At 35.0% G+C, this 21,684-nt stretch overlaps 1 protein-coding gene across 2 annotated transcripts in view; it reads right to left on the reverse strand.

Moving 5' to 3' along the window:
* Positions 1-21,684, reverse strand: part of ANKS1B (ankyrin repeat and sterile alpha motif domain containing 1B) — a 396,607-nt gene that overhangs the window by 298,769 nt on the left and 76,154 nt on the right. For both annotated transcript variants that reach the window (XM_053943037.1, XM_053943036.1), the window contains exon 9: positions 5,821-5,961. In XM_053943037.1, coding sequence (XP_053799012.1) covers positions 5,821-5,961 — 141 coding nt within the window. The remainder of the gene's footprint in view (positions 1-5,820; positions 5,962-21,684) is intronic.

Here is a 21,684-nt window from a genome sequence, read left to right on the forward strand (position 1 = left end):
ATTCCATAAAAGTGAGTCTTCTGGTTACCACTAACTTTCAAACCACAAAACAACAAAATATTATATAATTATACTATGTCAGATCTTCCTAGATTACCATTGTGACATGTTTCAGTTAAATATGTGGCAGTTTTCAATTCAACAGTAATTTCTACAGGAATTTGAATATCATTAATAAGAATTAAATTGAATCTTGTAAACCACTACAGTCATCGATATTTCAGATTATTTCTGACATACATCAAAAGTTCCGTTACATTTTAACACCTCTCTCCTTTCTCTCTCATCCTATTTAATTTTGCTGTTTCATGATCACACCAAGAGACAACACATCCCAGAAGTGACCAGATTTACACAGTGCTGGACAGGGATAGTCAATTTTTCAAAAACAGTCATTTACAAACTGCAGAGGCAGTCCTAAACCTTTAAAGAAATAAGCTCATCTGATGTCCCACAGCCTTACAGAGGATTATAGAATATAGGTGCTAGCAACGATATGAAAGAGATCTCTGGAAGTGATCTCATCCAAACTTGCAGTTGAAGCAGAGTTTAGGAGCTTGACCAGTCAATTCTGAAAATATGCAAGGATAAACAGATGATAACTTCTCTGGCCATACTACACACCTGTGTAGTGGAGTCTAGGTTACACAACTAGCACAGTAAAAATGCATTTGCAACAAGACACCACAAATTTACATGGGCAACTCCAAATTTACACTGGAAATTCAGAAGCTACATATGCAATACATACCATATGCAAGAATAAAATGTTCAGCTTCATTCCTTAAAACACAATCAGAAAATGTAGCATAGCACTAAAATAAACCAGAATTTTTCAGTATACTTATTTCCTATCACTGTTCAGCAGGGTATAACCATCACCTGCTGGTTCTTCCTAGGCAGAATATATATTGCACTTTTCAGTAGCTGCTTCAGTGTGTGGGTGGTGTGTTCCTGAAATTACTAATAAGACTTAAGCTTACTGCAAGACAGACAACACTGCAAATCAAGAGTTTAACAGAAATAATTTTTATGGGTACTAGAGCTTTCCATGTTACTCCCATTTATGTAAATTTATAATTTAATCTACTAAATTAGGAAGAAAAAAAAAAATCACTGAAGGTTAGAAACTATAGGACAGTATTATAGTTAATATAACAATCTTACTCTGGCTATCCATACTCAGGTATAGTTTAGGCCAAAGCTTTCTCTACTTTGTCTATACCATCGCTAAATAAGGAGACAGGTTTCCTCCCCTGTAACACAGAAATTAGGTAATGCCACAAGACTTTCTGTTTCTAATTTTGGAGAACTTCAGCACTAAGTAAGATGTGCCAAATCTGCTTCTTTACCAGTCTAGTTTGAAATGTTATTCCACTGAATGCACTGAAAGGTAAAGTTATTAATGAATTGAAAAGCTAAGCTGAAACACTTTAGCCTTTATTGTTTAACTAAAAACATGTTCTTTGTTTTTGTCTGTTTTTATTAAAAAACAAAGAAGAAATACTTCCTTTTTTATACTACCTCCCCTGCACTGTAGCAATTCAAAAATTACTCAAACATTCACATTGAGCTTAGAATCTAAGAAAAATTTTGAGGCAACTGAAGAGAGGAGGAGTTCAAACTGAAAGAATATGTTAAAATGAAAACAAATAATGCCAAATAAAATTCCCAATATTAAAAATCTTCAGAAAGAGATAACAAAGAGCCATGCTGCCTCTCTCCAGAGAGTGTCAGTATAGAGGGTTTTTTAGGAGCAGCAAATCTCTATGTGAAAACTAAGTTAGCTTCTTACTTAATTACCCCATTTACCTCTCTTGCATCCTGAACTGACTTTGAAAATGTAAAAATAATTGCAACATAACAATTTTCAATGTCAGGCTTTCTACAGAACAACCTTAACTAGCTTCTACAATACAAACAGTATACAAAATCTCTTCCCATTAAAAATTGCTTTTTAAAATTTAGTAAAAGAAGTACAGACAGACAAAATGATCTTCTGGAAGGCAGACATGAAATAAATAACCCTATTAAGAGATGCATCAAATTCCAAACTTTAAATATTCCCACCATAGCCTGTATTTACAAAGAAACTATTGCATAGAGTTCTCATCTCCTAAAAATGTAGTTAGGAGTCCACTTTTTCTTCTCTCCCTCTAAATAAAAAGGCATTTTCACAGGAATGAAAATTTTCTCTCCACAGGAGAACCCATGATAAAGTTGCTGGAGTTCCAACCTCTAGGAATTCTAGAGTTATATTGATTGAGAATGTTGATCAGTCTTAAAGGAAAATGTTAAGGTCTCCCAGAAGTTTATTGCCTCTTAAAAGATGAAAATTTGACAGTAAGCTAGAAACATAACATTTAAATATTTAAGTAAATTTTATTATATTAAAGATTTTTATTTAAATATTTAAGTAAATTTTCCATATAGTGAAGAGCCATGCTTCCCAGCAACTGGCAACATGAAGATTTATACTTATGGATTTTGAATCAAAGTTCAATTTTTCCATAGCAACTGCACTGCTCTCTTTACAGACATTATTTTCATTTTGTAACAGAACTGCAACAAATGAGGTGTTCCTGGCTGTCATCATGTCAAACACACGGAATAATTGTCAGGATTTTAAAGTTGTACATACAACACAATTCAAGTCACAGTCCAGTCAAGCTGACCCAGCAGCATCATCCTAAGTGGGACAAGCTAAACCTGCTTTATCTCACAATTGCTTTATATCATAATTAGAAAAATATGCTGGCATGGCAGTCAAGATTAAGGTGTGTGAACTGTTTGCTTTAAACTGATAATGCTGGGGGGATCATACAGAACTCTGCAGCACTCATCCCGCTGACATTGCAGACTGCCCTCTATCTCTGTACATCAGGCCCTATTTGCCCCTTGGCAGAGAAATATTCAAGGTATGCTATACATGAAAAAGAAAATAGAATTGTATACATACATTCAGTGTATGCTGCTTTATTCTCAAGAAGACGTGAATATATGCATGTGAGTACTGAATTTTTGCCCTAAACCAAAGATTAACTCCAGAACAAAGGCCCAAATTAACCCTAAATCATAACTTACAAATGGAATACACTCTCCTAAAATAAGAAGACATGTCTAAATTTCAGTCTCAAAAATCCAGCTGCATATTCTAAACCCCTGAAATTTTTACAAGGCACAAAGATTTTTTCATAAAGCTCTTCCAGCACTTCACCAATTTTGAGACTGTAAAAGAGAGTTGATAGTTCTGAGAACACCTATATTACTGCTATGCTAGGTCTTAAATGATGTAACATTTTACGCAGAATTTTCTGTAATAGCCCTTTCTAAAATGACATTTCCCAGCACAGTAGAGACAGCAATAACATGCCAGAAGTACCTACAGACAAGTTTTTTTCCCTAACTGCAAAAATGAAACCAAGTTTGTCAAGGAGGTTACTGCCCTCAACTTTGGCATAATGAAAACCGTTAGCTCACTAGGTCACAGACGGACATTTTCATAATGTCACCTAAAACTCAATTTCATGTTATCATTGTGCCTCTGACTGTGTATATAAAGCAAGAATCAATATTTATGTTTGTCCACCTTTGATGTGAAAACACAATATATTTATATGACTGCAACATTTATTTTTAAATAAAAGGGAAGTGTAAAAATGAACTTGTTTGAGTCCAAGAGTAATTGATAGAGTCTTTTCCCTATTTTTGGATCTTTAGGAGAGTACAAATTTTAAGACACCATGTCAAATACCCCTATCTCACTGTTTCTTCCTGATGAAGTCTGCACTTTCTGATACGTTAATGTACTGACATAAGTAGCAGAAACATATTTTTGTACTTTTACCTAAAACATGCTATTGCACACAATATATAATTTGTTAGACCAATTCCAGATACTGTACTTAATCCAGAAACTTACATATATACTTTGTGTTTTCAATCCCTTAGAACAAGATGTTCTCTGCTGCATTCTGAAGTAAATGCGAGAGATCCAACAGATTAGCTAACAGCTTGAAAGACTGCATACAGTGATGGCAACAATTTATTAAAACCAAAGTCACTGGTTTTTAGTTTGGAGATTTTTCAGTACCCAACTTCTTTCCTTTGTCCCATAAAAAGAAATCCACAAAAGACCAAAAGTATCTCTGTCGTGAATTTCTATGGATAGAAGCAATCTAGAAAGTCAATCTGTCATATCATAAATGAAAGCATAATAAATATACTTTTTTGTACCTATAATTAAAAATCTTATTGTTCTCAGAGCAAGAAGAATGAGCTATCGTAAGTCTGAGCTTAAAATTTAAGTACAATGAATAACACTAATTCAGGAATCACTATCTTAAAACTTACATCATAGTTGAAATGAATCTCTCTTTATAAATAGGAAAGACATACCTACCAACCAAACAATCACACTTGATTACACTTTTCAAAGGCATCCCTCAATTTTATAGCACCCTTTATATATACCTTACCTAAAGAAGAAACAAGGAAAACAAAAATATTTTCTAAGGAAATAAAAATGGTGTGTTATGTTCATCATTGGCAAATTTAACAATAATTAAACCACAGGTGAATATTTAAATAATAAAAGTTCCATTTAAGAAATATGTTTTGAAACAAATCCTTAAAAACGAGGAACTAGTAACTAGTACTCTGATTGCAAAACAGAGACAATGCCACACTTTGCCAAATGTCTAAAATGATGGATAGTATGAAGCAGGAAACAGCTACTGAAAGGGGAAAGGAATATAAAGGCTCCTTATCAAGAGACAGGGCAGTGCTCATTGTTATTCAAGCACATGAGCTGCCATATCCTGTTTCCATTGACTGCAGGGAAGGCTTCAGCATTGACTTCAAACAGGTGCAAGTCCCACGAGACTTAAAGGGAATAAAAGGTACAGTCACGGTATGAAAGCAACAGTGTATGAAGTGTGGTGAGACAGGATATGGAATTCCAGTGCAGTACACAAGAATCTGACAAAGCTATTTAAATGCAGTGCCAAGTAAGGATGCAACTGAAAAAAACCAGACATTTCTAAACAGAAATTTGGCAGGTCTTCATTCAATGCTACAAAAAAAAAAAAAAGTGCAGGAAAAATGTTACACAAACGAGAGTGCTAATTTATGGTGTGGGGAGAGAACAAGGGAGACCCAGAAGCAGCAATAAGCATCATCCTGTTCTGTAGCAATACAATATCACTTGTTCAGGACACAGCTGCTGGAATGCTTTGATAGATACTGTAGACTGGTCTGCTCCGAGAGTTGCTGGGCCTTAGACCCAAATATATTACCCACTTCTATTTATTCTCTTCTGTATTATGATGAGCATTTGAAAACATTTGGGGATTTTTTCTTTAACTTACATCATCTTCAAAAAGAAGTCTTAGGCTATATTCTTACATCAGTTGAGTTATGCATGATGTCCTCAATTAATTCTATAAAGAAAGTAGCTGAGATGTCATTATATTAATTAGAAGCTGGTCAAAAATAGAGTACTTATCCCAAAGGAAACTATGTGACTTCAAAATTTCTTTCCAGATGGAAAAGAAAGCTATCCAACACAGCAACTATCTGTCTAAAATAGAGGTAGTAAACATCAGTCTCTGTATTAAACTCATATGAATAAGTATTATAGCAGGATGACTGAACCTCCACATTTAATTTTGGAAGCAGCTTTTGACATTAAAATGAAGAGCGAAAGTAGCAATTTTGAAGGGAATCAGGCAAGACTATAAATAACTCCAAGGGTTAAGGCAGAGATTAAGCATCTCTTCCATAGTTACTAAGCTGTATGATGAAAAGAGAATCACATACCTGTGCAAGCATGGGAAATCCGAGGTTTCTGCATCCATTACAAGGTGTCAGTGCCTCCCATAAACCAGAAGGTCCACAAGTATTTTCAGCTGCATCATCATCTTCTTCCTCCCTTGGTGATAAACGCATTGAAGAAGGCCTCTGTGCATAAAGAAACAATACTTTCAAATTAAACACAGTGATGTATATTGTAAAGAAACTTTTTATCTTATGATCTTAAGAGTGTCCCATTCAGAAATACCAAAAGATAAACTGTTATTTTAATCCAAAGTACCTACTCAAGTGTTAAACTGTTGCATGAAAATAATACTTTCTAAGGAAGGTGCATATTGAGCTGTCTACAATTATACTTTAAAATTGAGTGAACATATTAATATACATAGAAAATATTTATTGTCTTTATTATCAAAAAATTGGCAATTTCTATTTCATGTTACTTTAAAATTTGCTGTACTATCACTAAGTTTAGGATATTCCACAAAGAATAAAAACTAACATTTGCCTGAATGTGTCCAAGATTTTTGCAGGCAAAAACTACTAAATCAATCAAAAGATGAGGTTTCAGGTTTTGCATCATATTTAACAGTAATTAACATGTTATCTTATTTTGTAGGCAATTTTAAAATTATCTATATTATTTTGCTTTATAGTCTGGAAGGGATGAAAAGTATCAGGAATAATCACTGATTTATGAACACTGTGGCTTATATCTTGATCTGAGTGATAAGGGAAAAATGAACCAGTATCCTAATTTTCTATGACAGGCAGAAATAGGAACAGTGGTCAGTTCCCATATATTTATGTTATTTTGCTGCACAGGAAAATCCATCTCAACTGAATTGCAGTGGCAATTTTTACTAATTTTAGGAGAAGAGGAAAGTTAACCCAGTAATGAATGATTTTTAAAATATCACGTCAACACAAATTGTTACAAGTAAAAAAAAAAAAATAAAAAAAAGTAATTTTTACACATCAATTCTTTGTCTCTATTTATATTGGTATATGAAATAGCTGTCCTAGCCTTCTTCAAATTTGCTTGAGCGGCCTGCCTGATACTCAGATACTAAATGCTGTGTTTAGGAGTGCTTCTTTCAAAAGTGACTGAATTTTTGCTTGACTAGAATAGCACTGTTTGAGACAATGGTTGACCACAACCATCAATCTGATGGTAACATTAACTCTAAAATGCTGCTATGGGGTCCATGTAAAAATCATCTTAAAAACCCCAACACCTAACTGCAGATTATTTTAGCCAATAAAATAAAGAAATGCATGGAGTCTGCTTCAAGGAAGGGAAGAGAGAAGTGAAAGAAAAGTAGGGGGGGAAAAGAAGTAGAGAAACAGCAGCAGATCTAAAGATGAACACAAGCTGATGGAAACTGTAGAAGAAGCAAAGGCACCGCACAGACAGGCACTAACTCAAACTGTGTAACATCTGAGGATCATTCAACTCTTGACTCTTATGCTAACTTCTTAACACAAAAGTTGTTTGTATATCATGAATTTAAGCAGGGAAATATTTCTAAATATTTAGAAATTCTATCTCAACTCATGTATCAAAGATGAGAAACACAATATATCCCACTCCATTATTCTGATTCCCCTTGGTTAGAAAATGGTTGTTCCCTTGTTGCAGACTTCATGAATCTATCCATATCTTGCAAAGTTAGGTGGATTTATTTACTTTTTTATTTTAGAAGTCAATTTCTAAAACATTCTTAGCATGGTATTTCATTAGGTTATTTTGACACTCTAGTAGTACCACAGAATGTGTTGCCATAGCAACCAATATTCTCACACTGATTATTAAAAGGATCGGGTTAATTCTGCAGAGTGTAGGTCGTGGAAGACTATTATTGCTAGGTATTTGCATAGACAAAGGAAGCAGACTAGAGGTCTTTCCCCTCTATTTATGACACCATCTTCCATAGTGGCTGCCCTACACTCATATTTTAAATCTCAGAATTGCTGTACCAGAGAATAAAGCACTTCTTGCCCCCTGGAGTAAAAAGCAAAGAACTGCAGCAGTGCTCAGCACAGGAAAGCAGGTGACACACATTAGTTGTAACCTTACAAGCCAATGGAAGTGAATGAATACAAAAGTCATATAAAAATGTCAGTGCACTCTGTAAAGGTAAAAAACACATGCATATAAATGAGAAAATTTCAACATTAATTACAATAGAGTCACTGAAGAGGGAGCATATGAGTACAGGAACAGAGTGAAAAAAACCCATGACAATTATTGAACGGTAAAAACAAAATACACAAGCAGAATGAGAGTTGTATATTTCCATTATAGGTATTTTATATAAATAGCCTAAGATAGAGTGCAAATCACAGGAATTCAATGTCAATGTGAACGAGGGGAGGTGGAAAGTATCTAGTCAGATCTCCTGATCATTCAAAAAAGGATCAGTCAATGCCAGAGTTCATTAGACACATGACTGAAAAAACTGGTACTCTCATGCAACTAGACAATGCAGGGATGAACATGATACAGACAAATTTACAGACTACTGCAGATTGGGGTGAGCTCTTTTTACACTTGCACAGATTTCTGCCATCAATAAGGCACTAAAAAGGCACCATTAGGGAAAGTCTATTTAGAGGGTAAAGAAAGAGTTATTGCCATCCCCTTTCTCACCCGTCCCTGCTTGACAGATGCCCAGTTCCTCCCAGACAGTGGGAAAGAGATATGTGGGAATTACTGCAGGGAAAGAGAGATGCATTTGCAAAGAGGAAGGAAGGAGTTAATAGCTGCATGAGAGAAAAGGGTCACGAATGCCCCAAATTTGATAGACTGGGGTTGCGTAGCCTGGAAAGAGAGATGCGTCTGGAGGAGGCAAATGAGATACAGAAAAATCTACAGAGCTCAGACTGTCACACAAACCCATGAAACTCCAAACCCAGACCACACAGTTTCCTGTTAATCTCTCACAGGCTTCATTCCTTTCCCAGAACTCCCTAATTTTTCCGTTCTGTTGTATAATTTAATTTTGCCTCCTTAGAGATCCTTTGAACATGAAAATCTAATTCTGTGTGTGCTATGGGGAAGCCTTGATATAGCCCTGTAGGGAGAGTTTTAGTAAAATCAAAGTTATTTATGCCCACTTCTCAGAAAATAAATAAATAAACAGAGTAGAAGATATTTCTGTCAACTAAAGAAAAACAGGCACCACTTAGAACCTCTTATTTATGCTTGTTTTATGCTGGAGTTAAAACAACCCAAACAAATGTAGTTAAAAATGCCATCTAAATCAGAGTTACTCAATTAATTGAATTAGACATTATGAAATGGCAAAATCAATATAAACTGGAATACTAAGCTTCAGTAAGGGAACTTCGGCCTAAATTAGAAGAGACATAAGCAACATGTATCAGCAACATATATCCTCAAACAGAACAGACAGAAATCCTTACATGATATTTGATATTATATGCAAAAGGAAAAAATTGGTAGAGAAATCACAAGATATTAATACAGAATTAAAGCTTTATTAAAAGTTCTGGTTTTTACTGGAACACTGAATCAAGTATTAGAAGTCGCTTGCAGTAGTAAAAGGCTAACAAAGTAATTTCTCTGTGTAAAGAGGGAATACTAATGATACAGCAGTGAGAGAGTAGTAAGATCTAGCATAAGGACATTGTACCACTACAATTTTCTTCAATTGTAGTGACAAATTTTCTTCAGACACTACTTAACCTATCACATCACCTCTCATTTTCATACTTAATGAGTATTTAAATCACCTCCAAAATTTAGGTATGGAAGCCTTCCTTTTCATGTCTCTATCAACATAAAAAGCAAAATTTGGGCACTAGGATACTTTAGATTGAAGGACTCTTTATAAAGAGGCTATTTATTCTCATAATATGTACACGTATGTATGTACATCAGATTGTCTATCACAATAACTTGGAATCTATCATAATCTAAGAGAGCAAGCCAATATTTTTCAACAGAGAGTATGATGAATACAGAAAGCAAAAGCAGAGAAAGGCTGTTCTACTCTTAAAAGTCAACAAGAGAAGGTGAGAGCAACTTTAATCTTAACTATTATTTACAGTTACCAAGTTCATAGCTCAGCAGCTGTACACCATGTATAAAACATACATAAATACCTTTATGTATGGCCTTCTTTTTATCAGATGTTAACTATCTCCTATCTAACATATGACCTTATTACCTAGACAAGTTTTTTTCAAGGCATACAGTAAATGATACAAGATGTCTTATTTCCTTTCAGTCCCTCCTTTTTTCTCAGCTTTTAGTGAAGACTACTCTGCTTTCTGCCTTGACATTTGTAAGCAGCCACTGCTAGGAAAAATATTACTCAATTCCCTTGTTTCAGAATACATTGGAGACTTTCCTGAACTAGTCCAGTAAAACCTAAACCAAACCTAAAAGTGAAACCTGAAACCAAACATCAAAACCTTTCCTTCTTGTATCTGTTTTTTTCACAATACCATCCATTTGCAGAAGTATTTCACATACCCTTTTAAACAGCATCTGCTAGAGCAAAACTTCAGTAAACTACTAAAGGTACAAAATAACAGGACATTTACTGTTTGCTATTGCATCATAGCTCTGGAGACACAAACATTAACTTATTATTTATATTTGTAAGAAAACAATATTTTTAAATGGAGCAGCAAAGATGAAATCCAGAAGGCAATATTGTTCTGCTTACGGGAGGCAGAAAGCAGAGAGACATTTGATAAGCTAAATGCTGCCACTCAGTTTGAAGCAATGAGGTCAGTAGGAAGTTTCTTCTGTAGAAATAATTTGTCAAACATGTATTTTCTATCATCCTAACAGAGATGTGCTTCTAACTCTCCTTGGCCCAAAGGACATGTACCTTACACTGTGAAATAAAAGCAAAAAATTACAAGTCTGTTACCTAGTATTCTATTTTGACATTATTATTACCATGAACTAATAGAACAAGAAACTTGTTTCTGAATATCTTCTATAAATTTGGATAAGCAGGTCTATCTCTGCCACGGCTGTCCCCTGCAGCTGCAGCAGTCAAGCCAGGGACAGAAGAGCTGGGACAGTGTTCTGTGCTCTCAGTGCTCCCCCTGCTGCTGCCCAAGATGCTCTCAGGGGAAAATGCCTGAGGTGTGCAGAAGAAAAAGGAGCATTAGGGCATGACGTATAACACAATCAGTTATTATTTTCCTACATCAGCATCCCTGCATTAAGCATATGTGCCCTTCTGAGATTCAGTAAGGATCCTGAAAAGGAGGAGCCTCAATTATGACATATCCTATGTCTCACAGACAGTGAAAGGTTTTGGGAACCTGGGCACACCTTTCCCACATCCCCCAAAGCCTTCTCCCTACTAATGTTTTTCTGTTTCCCATCCTCATTATCTTGTCTTTCACCTTACACTGCACCTCTGCTGCCATTCTTTCACAAACATATTCCAAGTCTGTATCTCTTTCATTCGCTCTGAGTCTGGGTAGAGTTTGACTGCGCCTCCTGTATTCTTCATGAAGTATCAGGGAGACAGTCTTGTACTTACAGCAGCAGAACGATGGAGAAGAGTACTCTGTACCTGCCTCTGCCTCAATCCCTGTGGGATGCCAGACATGTCATTTCAACATCTCCAAGATGGTCACTAAGTTTGTGTTCCCGATCTGCTGGCTATGCTGAAACTGAAGGCGATTTTGCACAAATGCTGGGCTACATCAGGAATCATCCTGGGAGACTCTGTGACTATTCTCAGTGGTATATGAGCCTAAGTACCTTGCAAATCCCAGCTCTAGCAGTCCCAGACACAGAATCTTGGTCTCTACACCACTGCACATCAGCCTAGCTGCATGTGATATTTTCTGACTGGGGCTCCAAAAGAAACACCACATCTGAAGTGGTTATACCCTTGGAACTCAAGATAACAGTTATATCTGATTCTGAGGAGAAATTCCTGTCACTTGAAGTCAGTAGAGTCAAGTGAAATGACCACACATAGCAAACACAAAATGTATTAACTTCAGACAAATGTAGTTAATTCACATACATGAGGAAAACTATGTGGTTGTGTAGCTGCTGCCCCTCAGCGAGCAAGTGCTATTGACACCTATCATGATGAGCACCCCAAAAATTAATCACACTTTCTCCAGAGTAGGATCTGACACTATACAGGAAATACATCCTGGAACCAAATGGCAAGTACAATGCATACTGAATAAGGTCAAAATTTTAAGTTAAAATGAGATTATAAAATGAGTACATCTGGACACATATTGAAAGTAGAGAAATACATTTGAAATTCTTAATTTATCCTTACATGTAGCATAAATAACCAATATTAAGATGTTCTGAATCTTTTTACTACTCTCACAGAAGGATGCAACCATTCATAAAACAAAAGTTTTAGGATTTAAAAACCTAATAGGTGATCTGTTCTCTCAAGTAATCAGTTACAGGACCCAAAAAATGGCCTGAAAATGTGTCAGGGAAGGTTTAGATTGGATATGAGGAAAAGGTTTTTCACCCAGAGGGTGTTTGGGCACTGAACAGGCTCCCCAGGGAAGTGGTCACAGCACCAGCCTGACAGAGCTCAAGAAGCATTTGAACAACACTCTGAGGCACAGCGTGTGAGTCTTGGGGATGGCTCTGTGCAGGGCCAGGAATTGGACTTGATGATCCTTGTGGGTCCCTTCCAACTCAGTGTATTCTGTGATTTAATAAAAGTTATTTGTTTAATCTATGGATTAAGTTACTTCTCTATAATGTATCAAAACATAAGCACTTCCATAACTTACTCCACTCTAATATATGTATTTGGGACAGGACTGAACTGCCAAATTAATTTCTCTTTCTCAACATTAGCTAAAATAAAATGAACCTGTATTTTAAATACTTATCTAACTTTGAGCACATACCTAATACTAATAAATCAGACTACTTGCACACTTAATTTTAAAAATTTAATATCAAAGCATTTCAAGTGCTTTACTTTACCATGAAAAAGAACTTAGCACATGAAGCATAAAGCCCTAAAATAGAATTCACCCAGGAAGTCATACAGACTGCAAGGACATTCTGTTACAGAAATGTGTTTCTAGGAATACCTTTCCATCCCACAGGCATAGTAGATTTGACCTATGTTGGTATGTAGGAAGGGTATGCACAAACATGGGCTGTGCAAAAAGGGAAGGAATTTGGTACCCTTTTTTTTGAGTCTTGAAATTTAACCACAGGAACAGTTGCAATTAAGCTAATGGAATTTCTTATGTTAATGACAGACTTTTGCCTCTCCCTGCATCAATATGCACATGACTCACTCCAAAATGTGACTCACTGAAAAGCTCATGTACCAGATGAAAAAGAAGAAACTGATAATGAAGGGCTTAGGAGCCCGCAGAAAAGCAAAATCAAGTGTTAATAATTTTAAAAATATTAAACAGAATTAAAGGCTACAGAGTATTTGCCCTTGCATAAAGGAAAAAAATCATAACTCAAAGCAATGTTGACCACATTTGGCTTTAAATGTCTCAGAGAAAATACTGGTTGGAGAATAGCTACAAAGGCATGTCTGTATTTAACAGCCCTATACCATCTGAATGTTATCACATAACATTTGAAAATCTCAGTGCTATGTAATTGCCATGAAAATCAAAATCAGTTGTAAACCATGCATTTTTCCTTTTTTTCAAATTGTGAAATAGAGGGTGGGTAAGTGGGTGGCAGTATGATGAAGCTTATAGAAAATACATTATTTGTCATGAAATAGAGCAGAAGGAAGAGAAATTAAAGCAGGGGAAAAATCAGGTGGCAAGAGAGTAGGCAGAAGTCACCACTTCATTACTCCTCCAGTGCAGTTTTTTATTTAGCATACATATTCTCAGTAGAAATGTGTCAATGAAAATACAGTTATTATTCCATTAAGCCGCTGTTGCCTTAATAAAGAACATAAAAAAATCATACCTGAATAGACAAAGCCAATCTGAAGAACTATATGCAGTACTGAGCTAGTCATCTGAAGGTGAATGCTGGTTAAGAGTGGATAATCAAAAGCACTTTGAAGAACATTTTTGCTAGATGATTTACAGATCCAGCAGTAAGAAATTACTAGTGGTTTGCCATATTGGCAGCCAAGTGCTAAACATAATGCAAACACAGCACAGTAGAAGAGTTGACAGCTGAAATGTCTTAGAAGGCTATAGAAGTTGAAGGCCTAACTGAAAAAGATCAGCCAAAGAGTAATCTACCTTTTGTTCTCACAAGCACAAGCAATGGCTCAGACTCCTCTACAGGTGTTGAAAAGGATCAAACACACACCCCCCATCAGAGATGCAGAATACTATCAACTGGAGAACAGCTCTCAATGCAGCCTGATTTACATGGCATATGGAAGCAGCATTCAAAATCATCTTCACTAGGAAGGCAAAGTCTTTGCTATGGCCGGTAGGAAAATCTGCCAGTGTGAAGTTCACATAGTGCAAATTGCTGCTTTTTCCTGTCTTACATAATTAAACCAGTGATGTCACTGCAGTCATCTCAATAACCACTACTACCAGAAGATGTAGGACAGAATGTGCTTTCTGTGCTCATTGGTACTTTTTCCTTTTGCCTGTGGTAGATTCAACATCGCACATTCAGATCCACCGCAATACAAGCACATCTTTATGTTCTTTACCGGACACATTCCTAAATAGCTGAAGGCTTAATATTTAAATTCTTTCTTCATCCAGTCATAATATAATGCCTTAAAGCTCCTATAAAATACAGACAAACCAGTCAGTAACCTGCTTTTATCTATAACTCCTATGAAGCACTGTATTTCTTAGAAGGTATCAATGACTAAACAAGTGATTATGATCTGTTAAAATTATTTCGATTTCTTAAAGGAAAGACCACTGACAAAGGCAAGGCAATAAATATTCCAATACCCATAAATAAGTGACTATTAATAATTAAAAGAAAGACCAGCATAGCAATAAAAAAAGTAATTATATTTTAATATGAGTATTGTCTATGTTTGACAGGCAGTATTGAGGCTGCTTCTTTGCTGATTGTGAACAGCCCATATTTCAGAGATATTAGGCAGAGCACCAATATCAACAAAAATAATAGTGGTAGTATTAATGCAAATTGCTTAATCTCAAATAATTACTGAAGCAAATAAAATTGAAGAACCTCTTCTGAGATTTTCCCTCATGACACTAAACTGAAACTTATGGCAAGTTTAGGAAGGATAGATGCCAAGGGAGAATAAATGAAAATAGATACTCAAAAATTGTGTAAGTCATTCAGCCTTCACATTTTTCTGGAAAAAATAAAGCAACTGGTGTAAAGACCAACACATGCATCATGTGACACAACACATCAAGTAAATCTGGTCTCTGATTCTAATCTCAGTTTAAAAACTTATACCACTGAACTAAAGCAAGGATTCTAGCTATATTAAAGTCACAGAAAAGCTAAGGGGTTCATTTCTAGTACACTTTTGATGTCCATGGGCAACTTTTCTAATGCACAGTAAATATTAGGCACTTGCCCTTAACTGAATTCCTTGTGATATTATATTTTATAGAGGTATTGGAATCTGATCCAGCATATTTTTCTATTAATTTTCTACTTGCTAAGCTTATTAACAGGGGCTGGAAAAATTTGTCAACAGAATACAATGAAAATCTTTGTTATGAATGGTCAACTTTCAAGACTTAAGGACAGAAATACTGAATTTATTTTATATGCCTATTATGAAACAAATTTTCTTGTTGCCTTTAGGATAGAATAAAAATGAAATTAAACAAGTAGTCCAAACAAATTGCCCAATGCTCTAATTTCAGCTACTAAACAATTTTTAAAGAGAGCATTATTTTGTATTAGCTTGTCATGGGTGGTCATTTTGCCCTGTGAAACGTGGCACACTATTTACCATTAGCATTATTTGTATACATCTTACTATGAAGCAAAGGAAGGGAAGCAAGACTGTGACTTCTAAGAAAGCCAACTTCAAAAGAATAATTGAATAAAATATAGTGAAACCATACATTTAATCCCCACCCCTTACTGGATCCTGTAGGAGTTCACATTGCTCTGATGGATTAGCAGGCTCCATCTCCTGGTTATACCATTGGGATAAAATTATGCTGTTCCACTCACAACAGTAAACAACTGAGACATACCATATGGTTCTTACTTTTCTCATGCTTTTCATGTCAGATGGTGATCATCAGGCTTCAGTGCAAGTTCCAAGCTTAATGACTGAATTCTAACACTAATGGAATAGACATGAAATCAGTGTTGACTTGAGTTATATACAAAAACATTTGTTTTTTCCCCTCTACTGTTTTTAACTTGATGTGTAGGTATAACACTCATTTATTCTGATGCCACCATGTATTATAAAGAACAATCAAATCTGCATTGGTACCTGCAGACAACAATGCTAAGAGCTCTAAAATATTATGGAAATTCCCATCTCTTAAAATACAGAAACATCAAAAGCTAAAATGTTCTAGAACAATGTGGGTTCTTTTTTTAGATTGCAGGATAGGTTTTCCTTCTTTCCTTATTAACTCAGTTATCTTTTCCCTCAGGTAAATATCTACATACGACTGTGAAAAACAAATCTGCTACATATCTAAGCTCAGTCTTCTTATATGTTACTCATATGTTATTTATATGTTTACTTACTTATCTGTTACTAACAAAAGCAGTTTTTCCAGACAGCAAAAAAGATGTTTTCAGGAATTAAAATCCGATTGTATCTATATGTCGGCAAAGTCTTTCATATTCCTTCCAGGCCTCATAAATTGTTCCAAACTCTATTGCTCAAATGTGACAAACTAATATGCCTTTGGAGTATCAGCATTCCTACTGGTGATGCTCTAAATCACACAGGCAGAAAATGTATTTTGAGAAAACCAAGGAAAATTAAAAGAACTTTTTGTTCTCTTGTGAAGGAGAATCTGAAAACTTGATTTTGACTGGAACACTGGACAACAGTCTGAAGAGAGGAGAAACCCATGGGAAATGGAGGGTAGGAGTCCATGACAGATTTTTTTTTTTGACAGATTTCTAAGGAAGGTCAGTGTTTGAGGGAAGAACCTCTGGTTACCAATACCTGTTCCTGATGATTTGGTATTATTATATCACAAAGAGAGAGTTGCTGTTGACATTAAAAAAGTCCCCTGTCTGGCTGGAAATGTCATGGTATTATCTTCTCATTCTGTTCTCCAGAAGTGACTGAAACTCTCTTGTAAGGTCCCAAATGAACCTGGAGACTGCAGCTTCAGAATGGGCATCGTGTTGTACACTACTGAATACTCCCAGAATGACAGACCCTGAGGGTATTGAAAGAAAAGGAAGAGAAAGGGTTCTGCTATGCAGCACTGGCAACAGTTGCACAATGGCACAGGCAGCTGAGGGATGTTAAAAAAATAATGAAACACAGATGAGAAAGAAGGTTCACTAAAGCATTGAGTAACATATAAAAAAGATATTTAATGCAAGCAAATATATTTCATATTGGGAAGATGATGTCAGGATCAGTTCTGATAGAGTCCTCAGATCTTGGCTAATTCTATTGAGATTAGTAGATATCTTTGGTGCTCAACTATGTATAATGAAACAGACATGACTCTTCAAATTACATATGTGCTCAGTATTGAACTAAAATTGTCCTTGTAAAAAAAAAATCTACTGTAGTCAATTTAATAAAACCTAGCTATTAAACAGAATTTTTGAGTAGACAAAATTTTACTAATCATTGCCACAGCACCCCAAATTTACAAACAGCTTTATAACCATAAAGACAAACAAGCTCTTTGATCTGAAAAGCTTGTGTTATAATTACTTTATATGGAAAAAATTCTAAACCCATATCCAAGATCCTTATGTAAAAGATTCAGCTGAGATGAAAGGGTCCACAGCAGGATAAGTGAAAGTGCTTGGCAGCGTGGAAATACAGAATAAACTTGAAAATGTTAAGATTACTTAGTCAGGAAAAAGAAAGCTTTAAGAAATAACAAGCCTGAAATATTGCAAATTATGGAGGGTGTGCACAAAGCATTTGTTCTTTTCTACTCTATCAGGTTTTACCATATAAGAATAAATGGAAGCATATACTCAGCCAATAAGAGAAAATGCCTGTGTCTAGAGCACACATTCTGAAAAATAGCAATACAGGGTTTTACATGGTGGTAAACAATGTGACAAACTGGAGCAAAAGGATTAGATACCTTTAGGCCTCACCACTGCAAGCTGAACACATAACAGCATTCAGAGAGATGCATTTGTCTGTAAGCTATTTTCCTGCTAGTACCTGATAGTCAAGGAATTTGCCACACAGACATAATTGCACAGACTGCTTAAGTATTCCAGAAAATCATTCTAGTGGAAAAAAAGAGTAGGTACTTTTTAATGCAGATTAAATCGAGTGGTGGTTTGGCCAGCACATTCCCCTAGTTATACTTAACTCCATGTAGTTTAAATCACACTAAATGTTGTCATGTTTCGAGATTTTATATTCTTAAACAAGCACTAGCTTTCTCACAGGGTAGGTCTGTGCAGCTCACTGGAGGATTGGCTAGCAATCCTTCTACCCAAAATCACAGCAGCAGGGAGCTGCAGGCTAATTCAGTCGGCTGTGAAGCATGATACCAGGCAAATTATTCTGCACGGAGTTCCACATAGCAGCTATTAGGACCCCTCTAACATAAATTTTCACAGCACTGTGCTGAAGCATAGCCTAACCTACAGATACAGAATAGAATCTTTTTTAATAGCTACAGAACACAGGTTAGGAAAGGATACATTTTGAAAGTCTGAACTCCCCTTCACTAGGTAGCCTTAAAGGAGAGGGCAAAAATTTCTATCCAGCTGGTTTCCCTCTGCTTCTCTGTAATCACCAGCTCATGTTTAAACAGAATTTAGAAATCATTTTGTAAAGCAGTTTATGGAAAGCATGTAATTCCATGTTGACCAAGTGGATGTTTGGTATTGGATGTCCCATTATAAATATCTAATGAAAAAAAATAGCAGTAGCAACAGTTCTCAGTGGGAAATACTACAGTGTGCACTAGAAATCGGGAGTAGAACATGGTTTTTAGTTGGGTGGTAGCTTTAAAAATAAATTTTGAAAGTTATATAATCTTATCTTCAGAGTGTGGGTAAACCTTTTCAACAAGGGAACCTCAAAAAGTTATGTTTACATATCCTGGGACAGATGGCCTTCAGGCTTTTATTTCCCATAGAAATAAGAGTCAGTATATGCTTGCAAAATAGGATTCATAACTGAACTGGGTGAAAGAGCAACTTAATGCAAAATTCTTGCAACATCAGAATTTGGCAATACTTAAATAATATAGTACTACCATAATAAAGGAATTCAGTAAAGCAACGATCTTCCAAACACTGTCTCCTAATACACTTCTCTTCCTTTTTTAATACATCATAAATACCTGCAAAATGCATTGAAGCTTTATTATCAAATTCACCCAATGTCATTATATTAAATAATTTAAAATTCATCTGCTTCTGTCCTTGAAGACCCATAAAATCAGGCCTGATTATCTTACTTATTCCCTAATGAATAAGAAACCAAAATATTTTGGAAGGTGTTTTTACTGTATCCTCATTAGTAAGCCATTGTACATACTTCTGGCTTGCTCATCATCATTTTTCTGTGAAATTTGGATCCCTCTCTCAACAATGCATGCATGCAAACGTGTGGTGTTTTTAAAGGCTCAAGACAGCAATTATTTTACTCCAGCATGTTTGGCCACTCTTAGCTATTACATTTCAATCCAGCCATTATTTATTTAAATGTTACATTAAAAGTAAAAACCAAAACAATATTCTTGAATAGTGTTACTAAATAAATGTTACTTCAATAGTCTTCAGCAAGTTCTAGCAATTATTACTTTGTAAAATAATTTTTTAAAAATTGTGTGCTTTTTTTAAAAAAATAATTGTTCTTTTCCTTAGTGAAAAAAATTAATTAGAATAATTGACTTCTGAAAAAGCATGCATAAATTTTACCCACCCTCATATATTCTCTTAGTTAACTTCTTTCAAAACCACATAATCCTATGTTTTTGAATCTCTCCTTAGATATAAACCAGACACAATTATAGTTTTATTGCTGTTATATAGTCTCATCTTCTTGATATTCTGATATAAGAGTAAAAACTGTATCTCTGAATATGTACCATCACTGATTTCAGAAATGTTATTGTATTTTTACATATATTTTTTCCACTCTCTCAACATGCACAACTATCAACTTCCCATTCTGGATGACAGAATTAAGCAGAAACTGACATTTATATGCCTGTGATGAAATCCAAGTCTTTTCCCTGAGACTACACAGAACCTTTCCTCATGTTTCAATTTAAATTACTGCTGCCAGCCTTTATTATCTATTATATAACCATATTAAATTTAAAAAGATATGCTGCTGCCACTTCTGTGAAATCCCTGTGTAGTGCAGTTACTACATGGTTTTACTATCTTCAGTTAAAAAAAAAATAAATTAAGGGCATCTTAAGTTTCTCAGTATTTATGCCATGTAATTAAGCAAAATCCTTTAACATATACTCTGCTTTTAAGAACACAGAAAATTCTCAAGAACTGTTTCTTTAATCTAAACTTGTGTCACAAATCTAAAGACAGTAAGATATTCCATTTGCACTTGAAAATCAATAATGCTATTTTTTTATTATGCTTCTGAACACAGCAGTATAAATTTAAAAGCAAACATTGCAAGCAACCACCTACTACACAAGATTAAAGAGACTGTTCTGAAGAATATACTTCAATATACAGCCTCAGTTCTATTCAAGTGGCACATTTTAAAATTAGTTTTAGTTCAAAAAATCTCAGGAGTTCTCAAAAAAATAAGGAATAGTTATGGTTTCTACATGAAAAGAAAACCACACTTTTCAAAATACGGACAGAAATAAACTTTTGAATACAGAGTAACATGAAGCCATTTTAAGAGACAATTTTAGGAAAACATTTTTCAAATAAAACATCAAGTTTATGAAAGAAAAAGTCTGAGATTTATTGTATCCAACGTGTACGCCTAGCAAATGAATATATACACACAGGCAAGTGGAGAAGTTCTTAATCCCTACTTTTTGTTTTGCAGTCACAGGTTATCCAAAGCAAGTAAAAAGCAAAATATTCTTTGATATCCATAGGAATTTCTTACATGTACAAAAAGCCCATATTTTTATTCTCTGATATTATTTTTAAAGAACACAATGTACAAATACATTGCAATACAGATGGTGCATTTCTGGATTTAATAATACAATTAGAATTATTTGTCCTGACGTGAATACATACACAGGAATCTCACACCTGACAGGAAACTGGTAATGATCTTAGAATGCCACGGACTGAGGAATCTAAAGCAATTCTCTTGCTGGAGCTCAGGATTCTCACAATATACATTTTGACAGTCTTCTGTTCATTTTCCTGACACACAATTTTTCTGGATGCCTGCTTTCTACACTATACCTATTTAAATTTTCTTGCTTGCTGTTCAATTCACACAGATTCTTTGAATGCACACTTGGTGTGTAACCTCTTTGTCATGATATACTAAATTTAGTCTGTCTAAATTTAGTCCTGATGTTTTAGTTTGTAGTTTAAATGTATGTTATGGTGTTCCATAAATTTTTCTCCTAGAGGAATGTAAGGTGTTCATTTGGAAACAGTTTGGACTATCAACTCTGTTAAAATGCACAATTTTAACACAGCAATGAAAAAAGTTGGAAAATTCTTATATAAGATGGTTGCTTTTGTTCTTGAAGTTACTGAACCAGACTGCCATCTATTGGAAAATAAATATTTTTTTTAATTATACTTAAAAAAAAAAAAAAAAAACAAAC

This window comes from Vidua chalybeata, chromosome 5, assembly GCF_026979565.1.
Source record: "Vidua chalybeata isolate OUT-0048 chromosome 5, bVidCha1 merged haplotype, whole genome shotgun sequence".
NCBI lineage: Eukaryota > Metazoa > Chordata > Aves > Passeriformes > Viduidae > Vidua > Vidua chalybeata.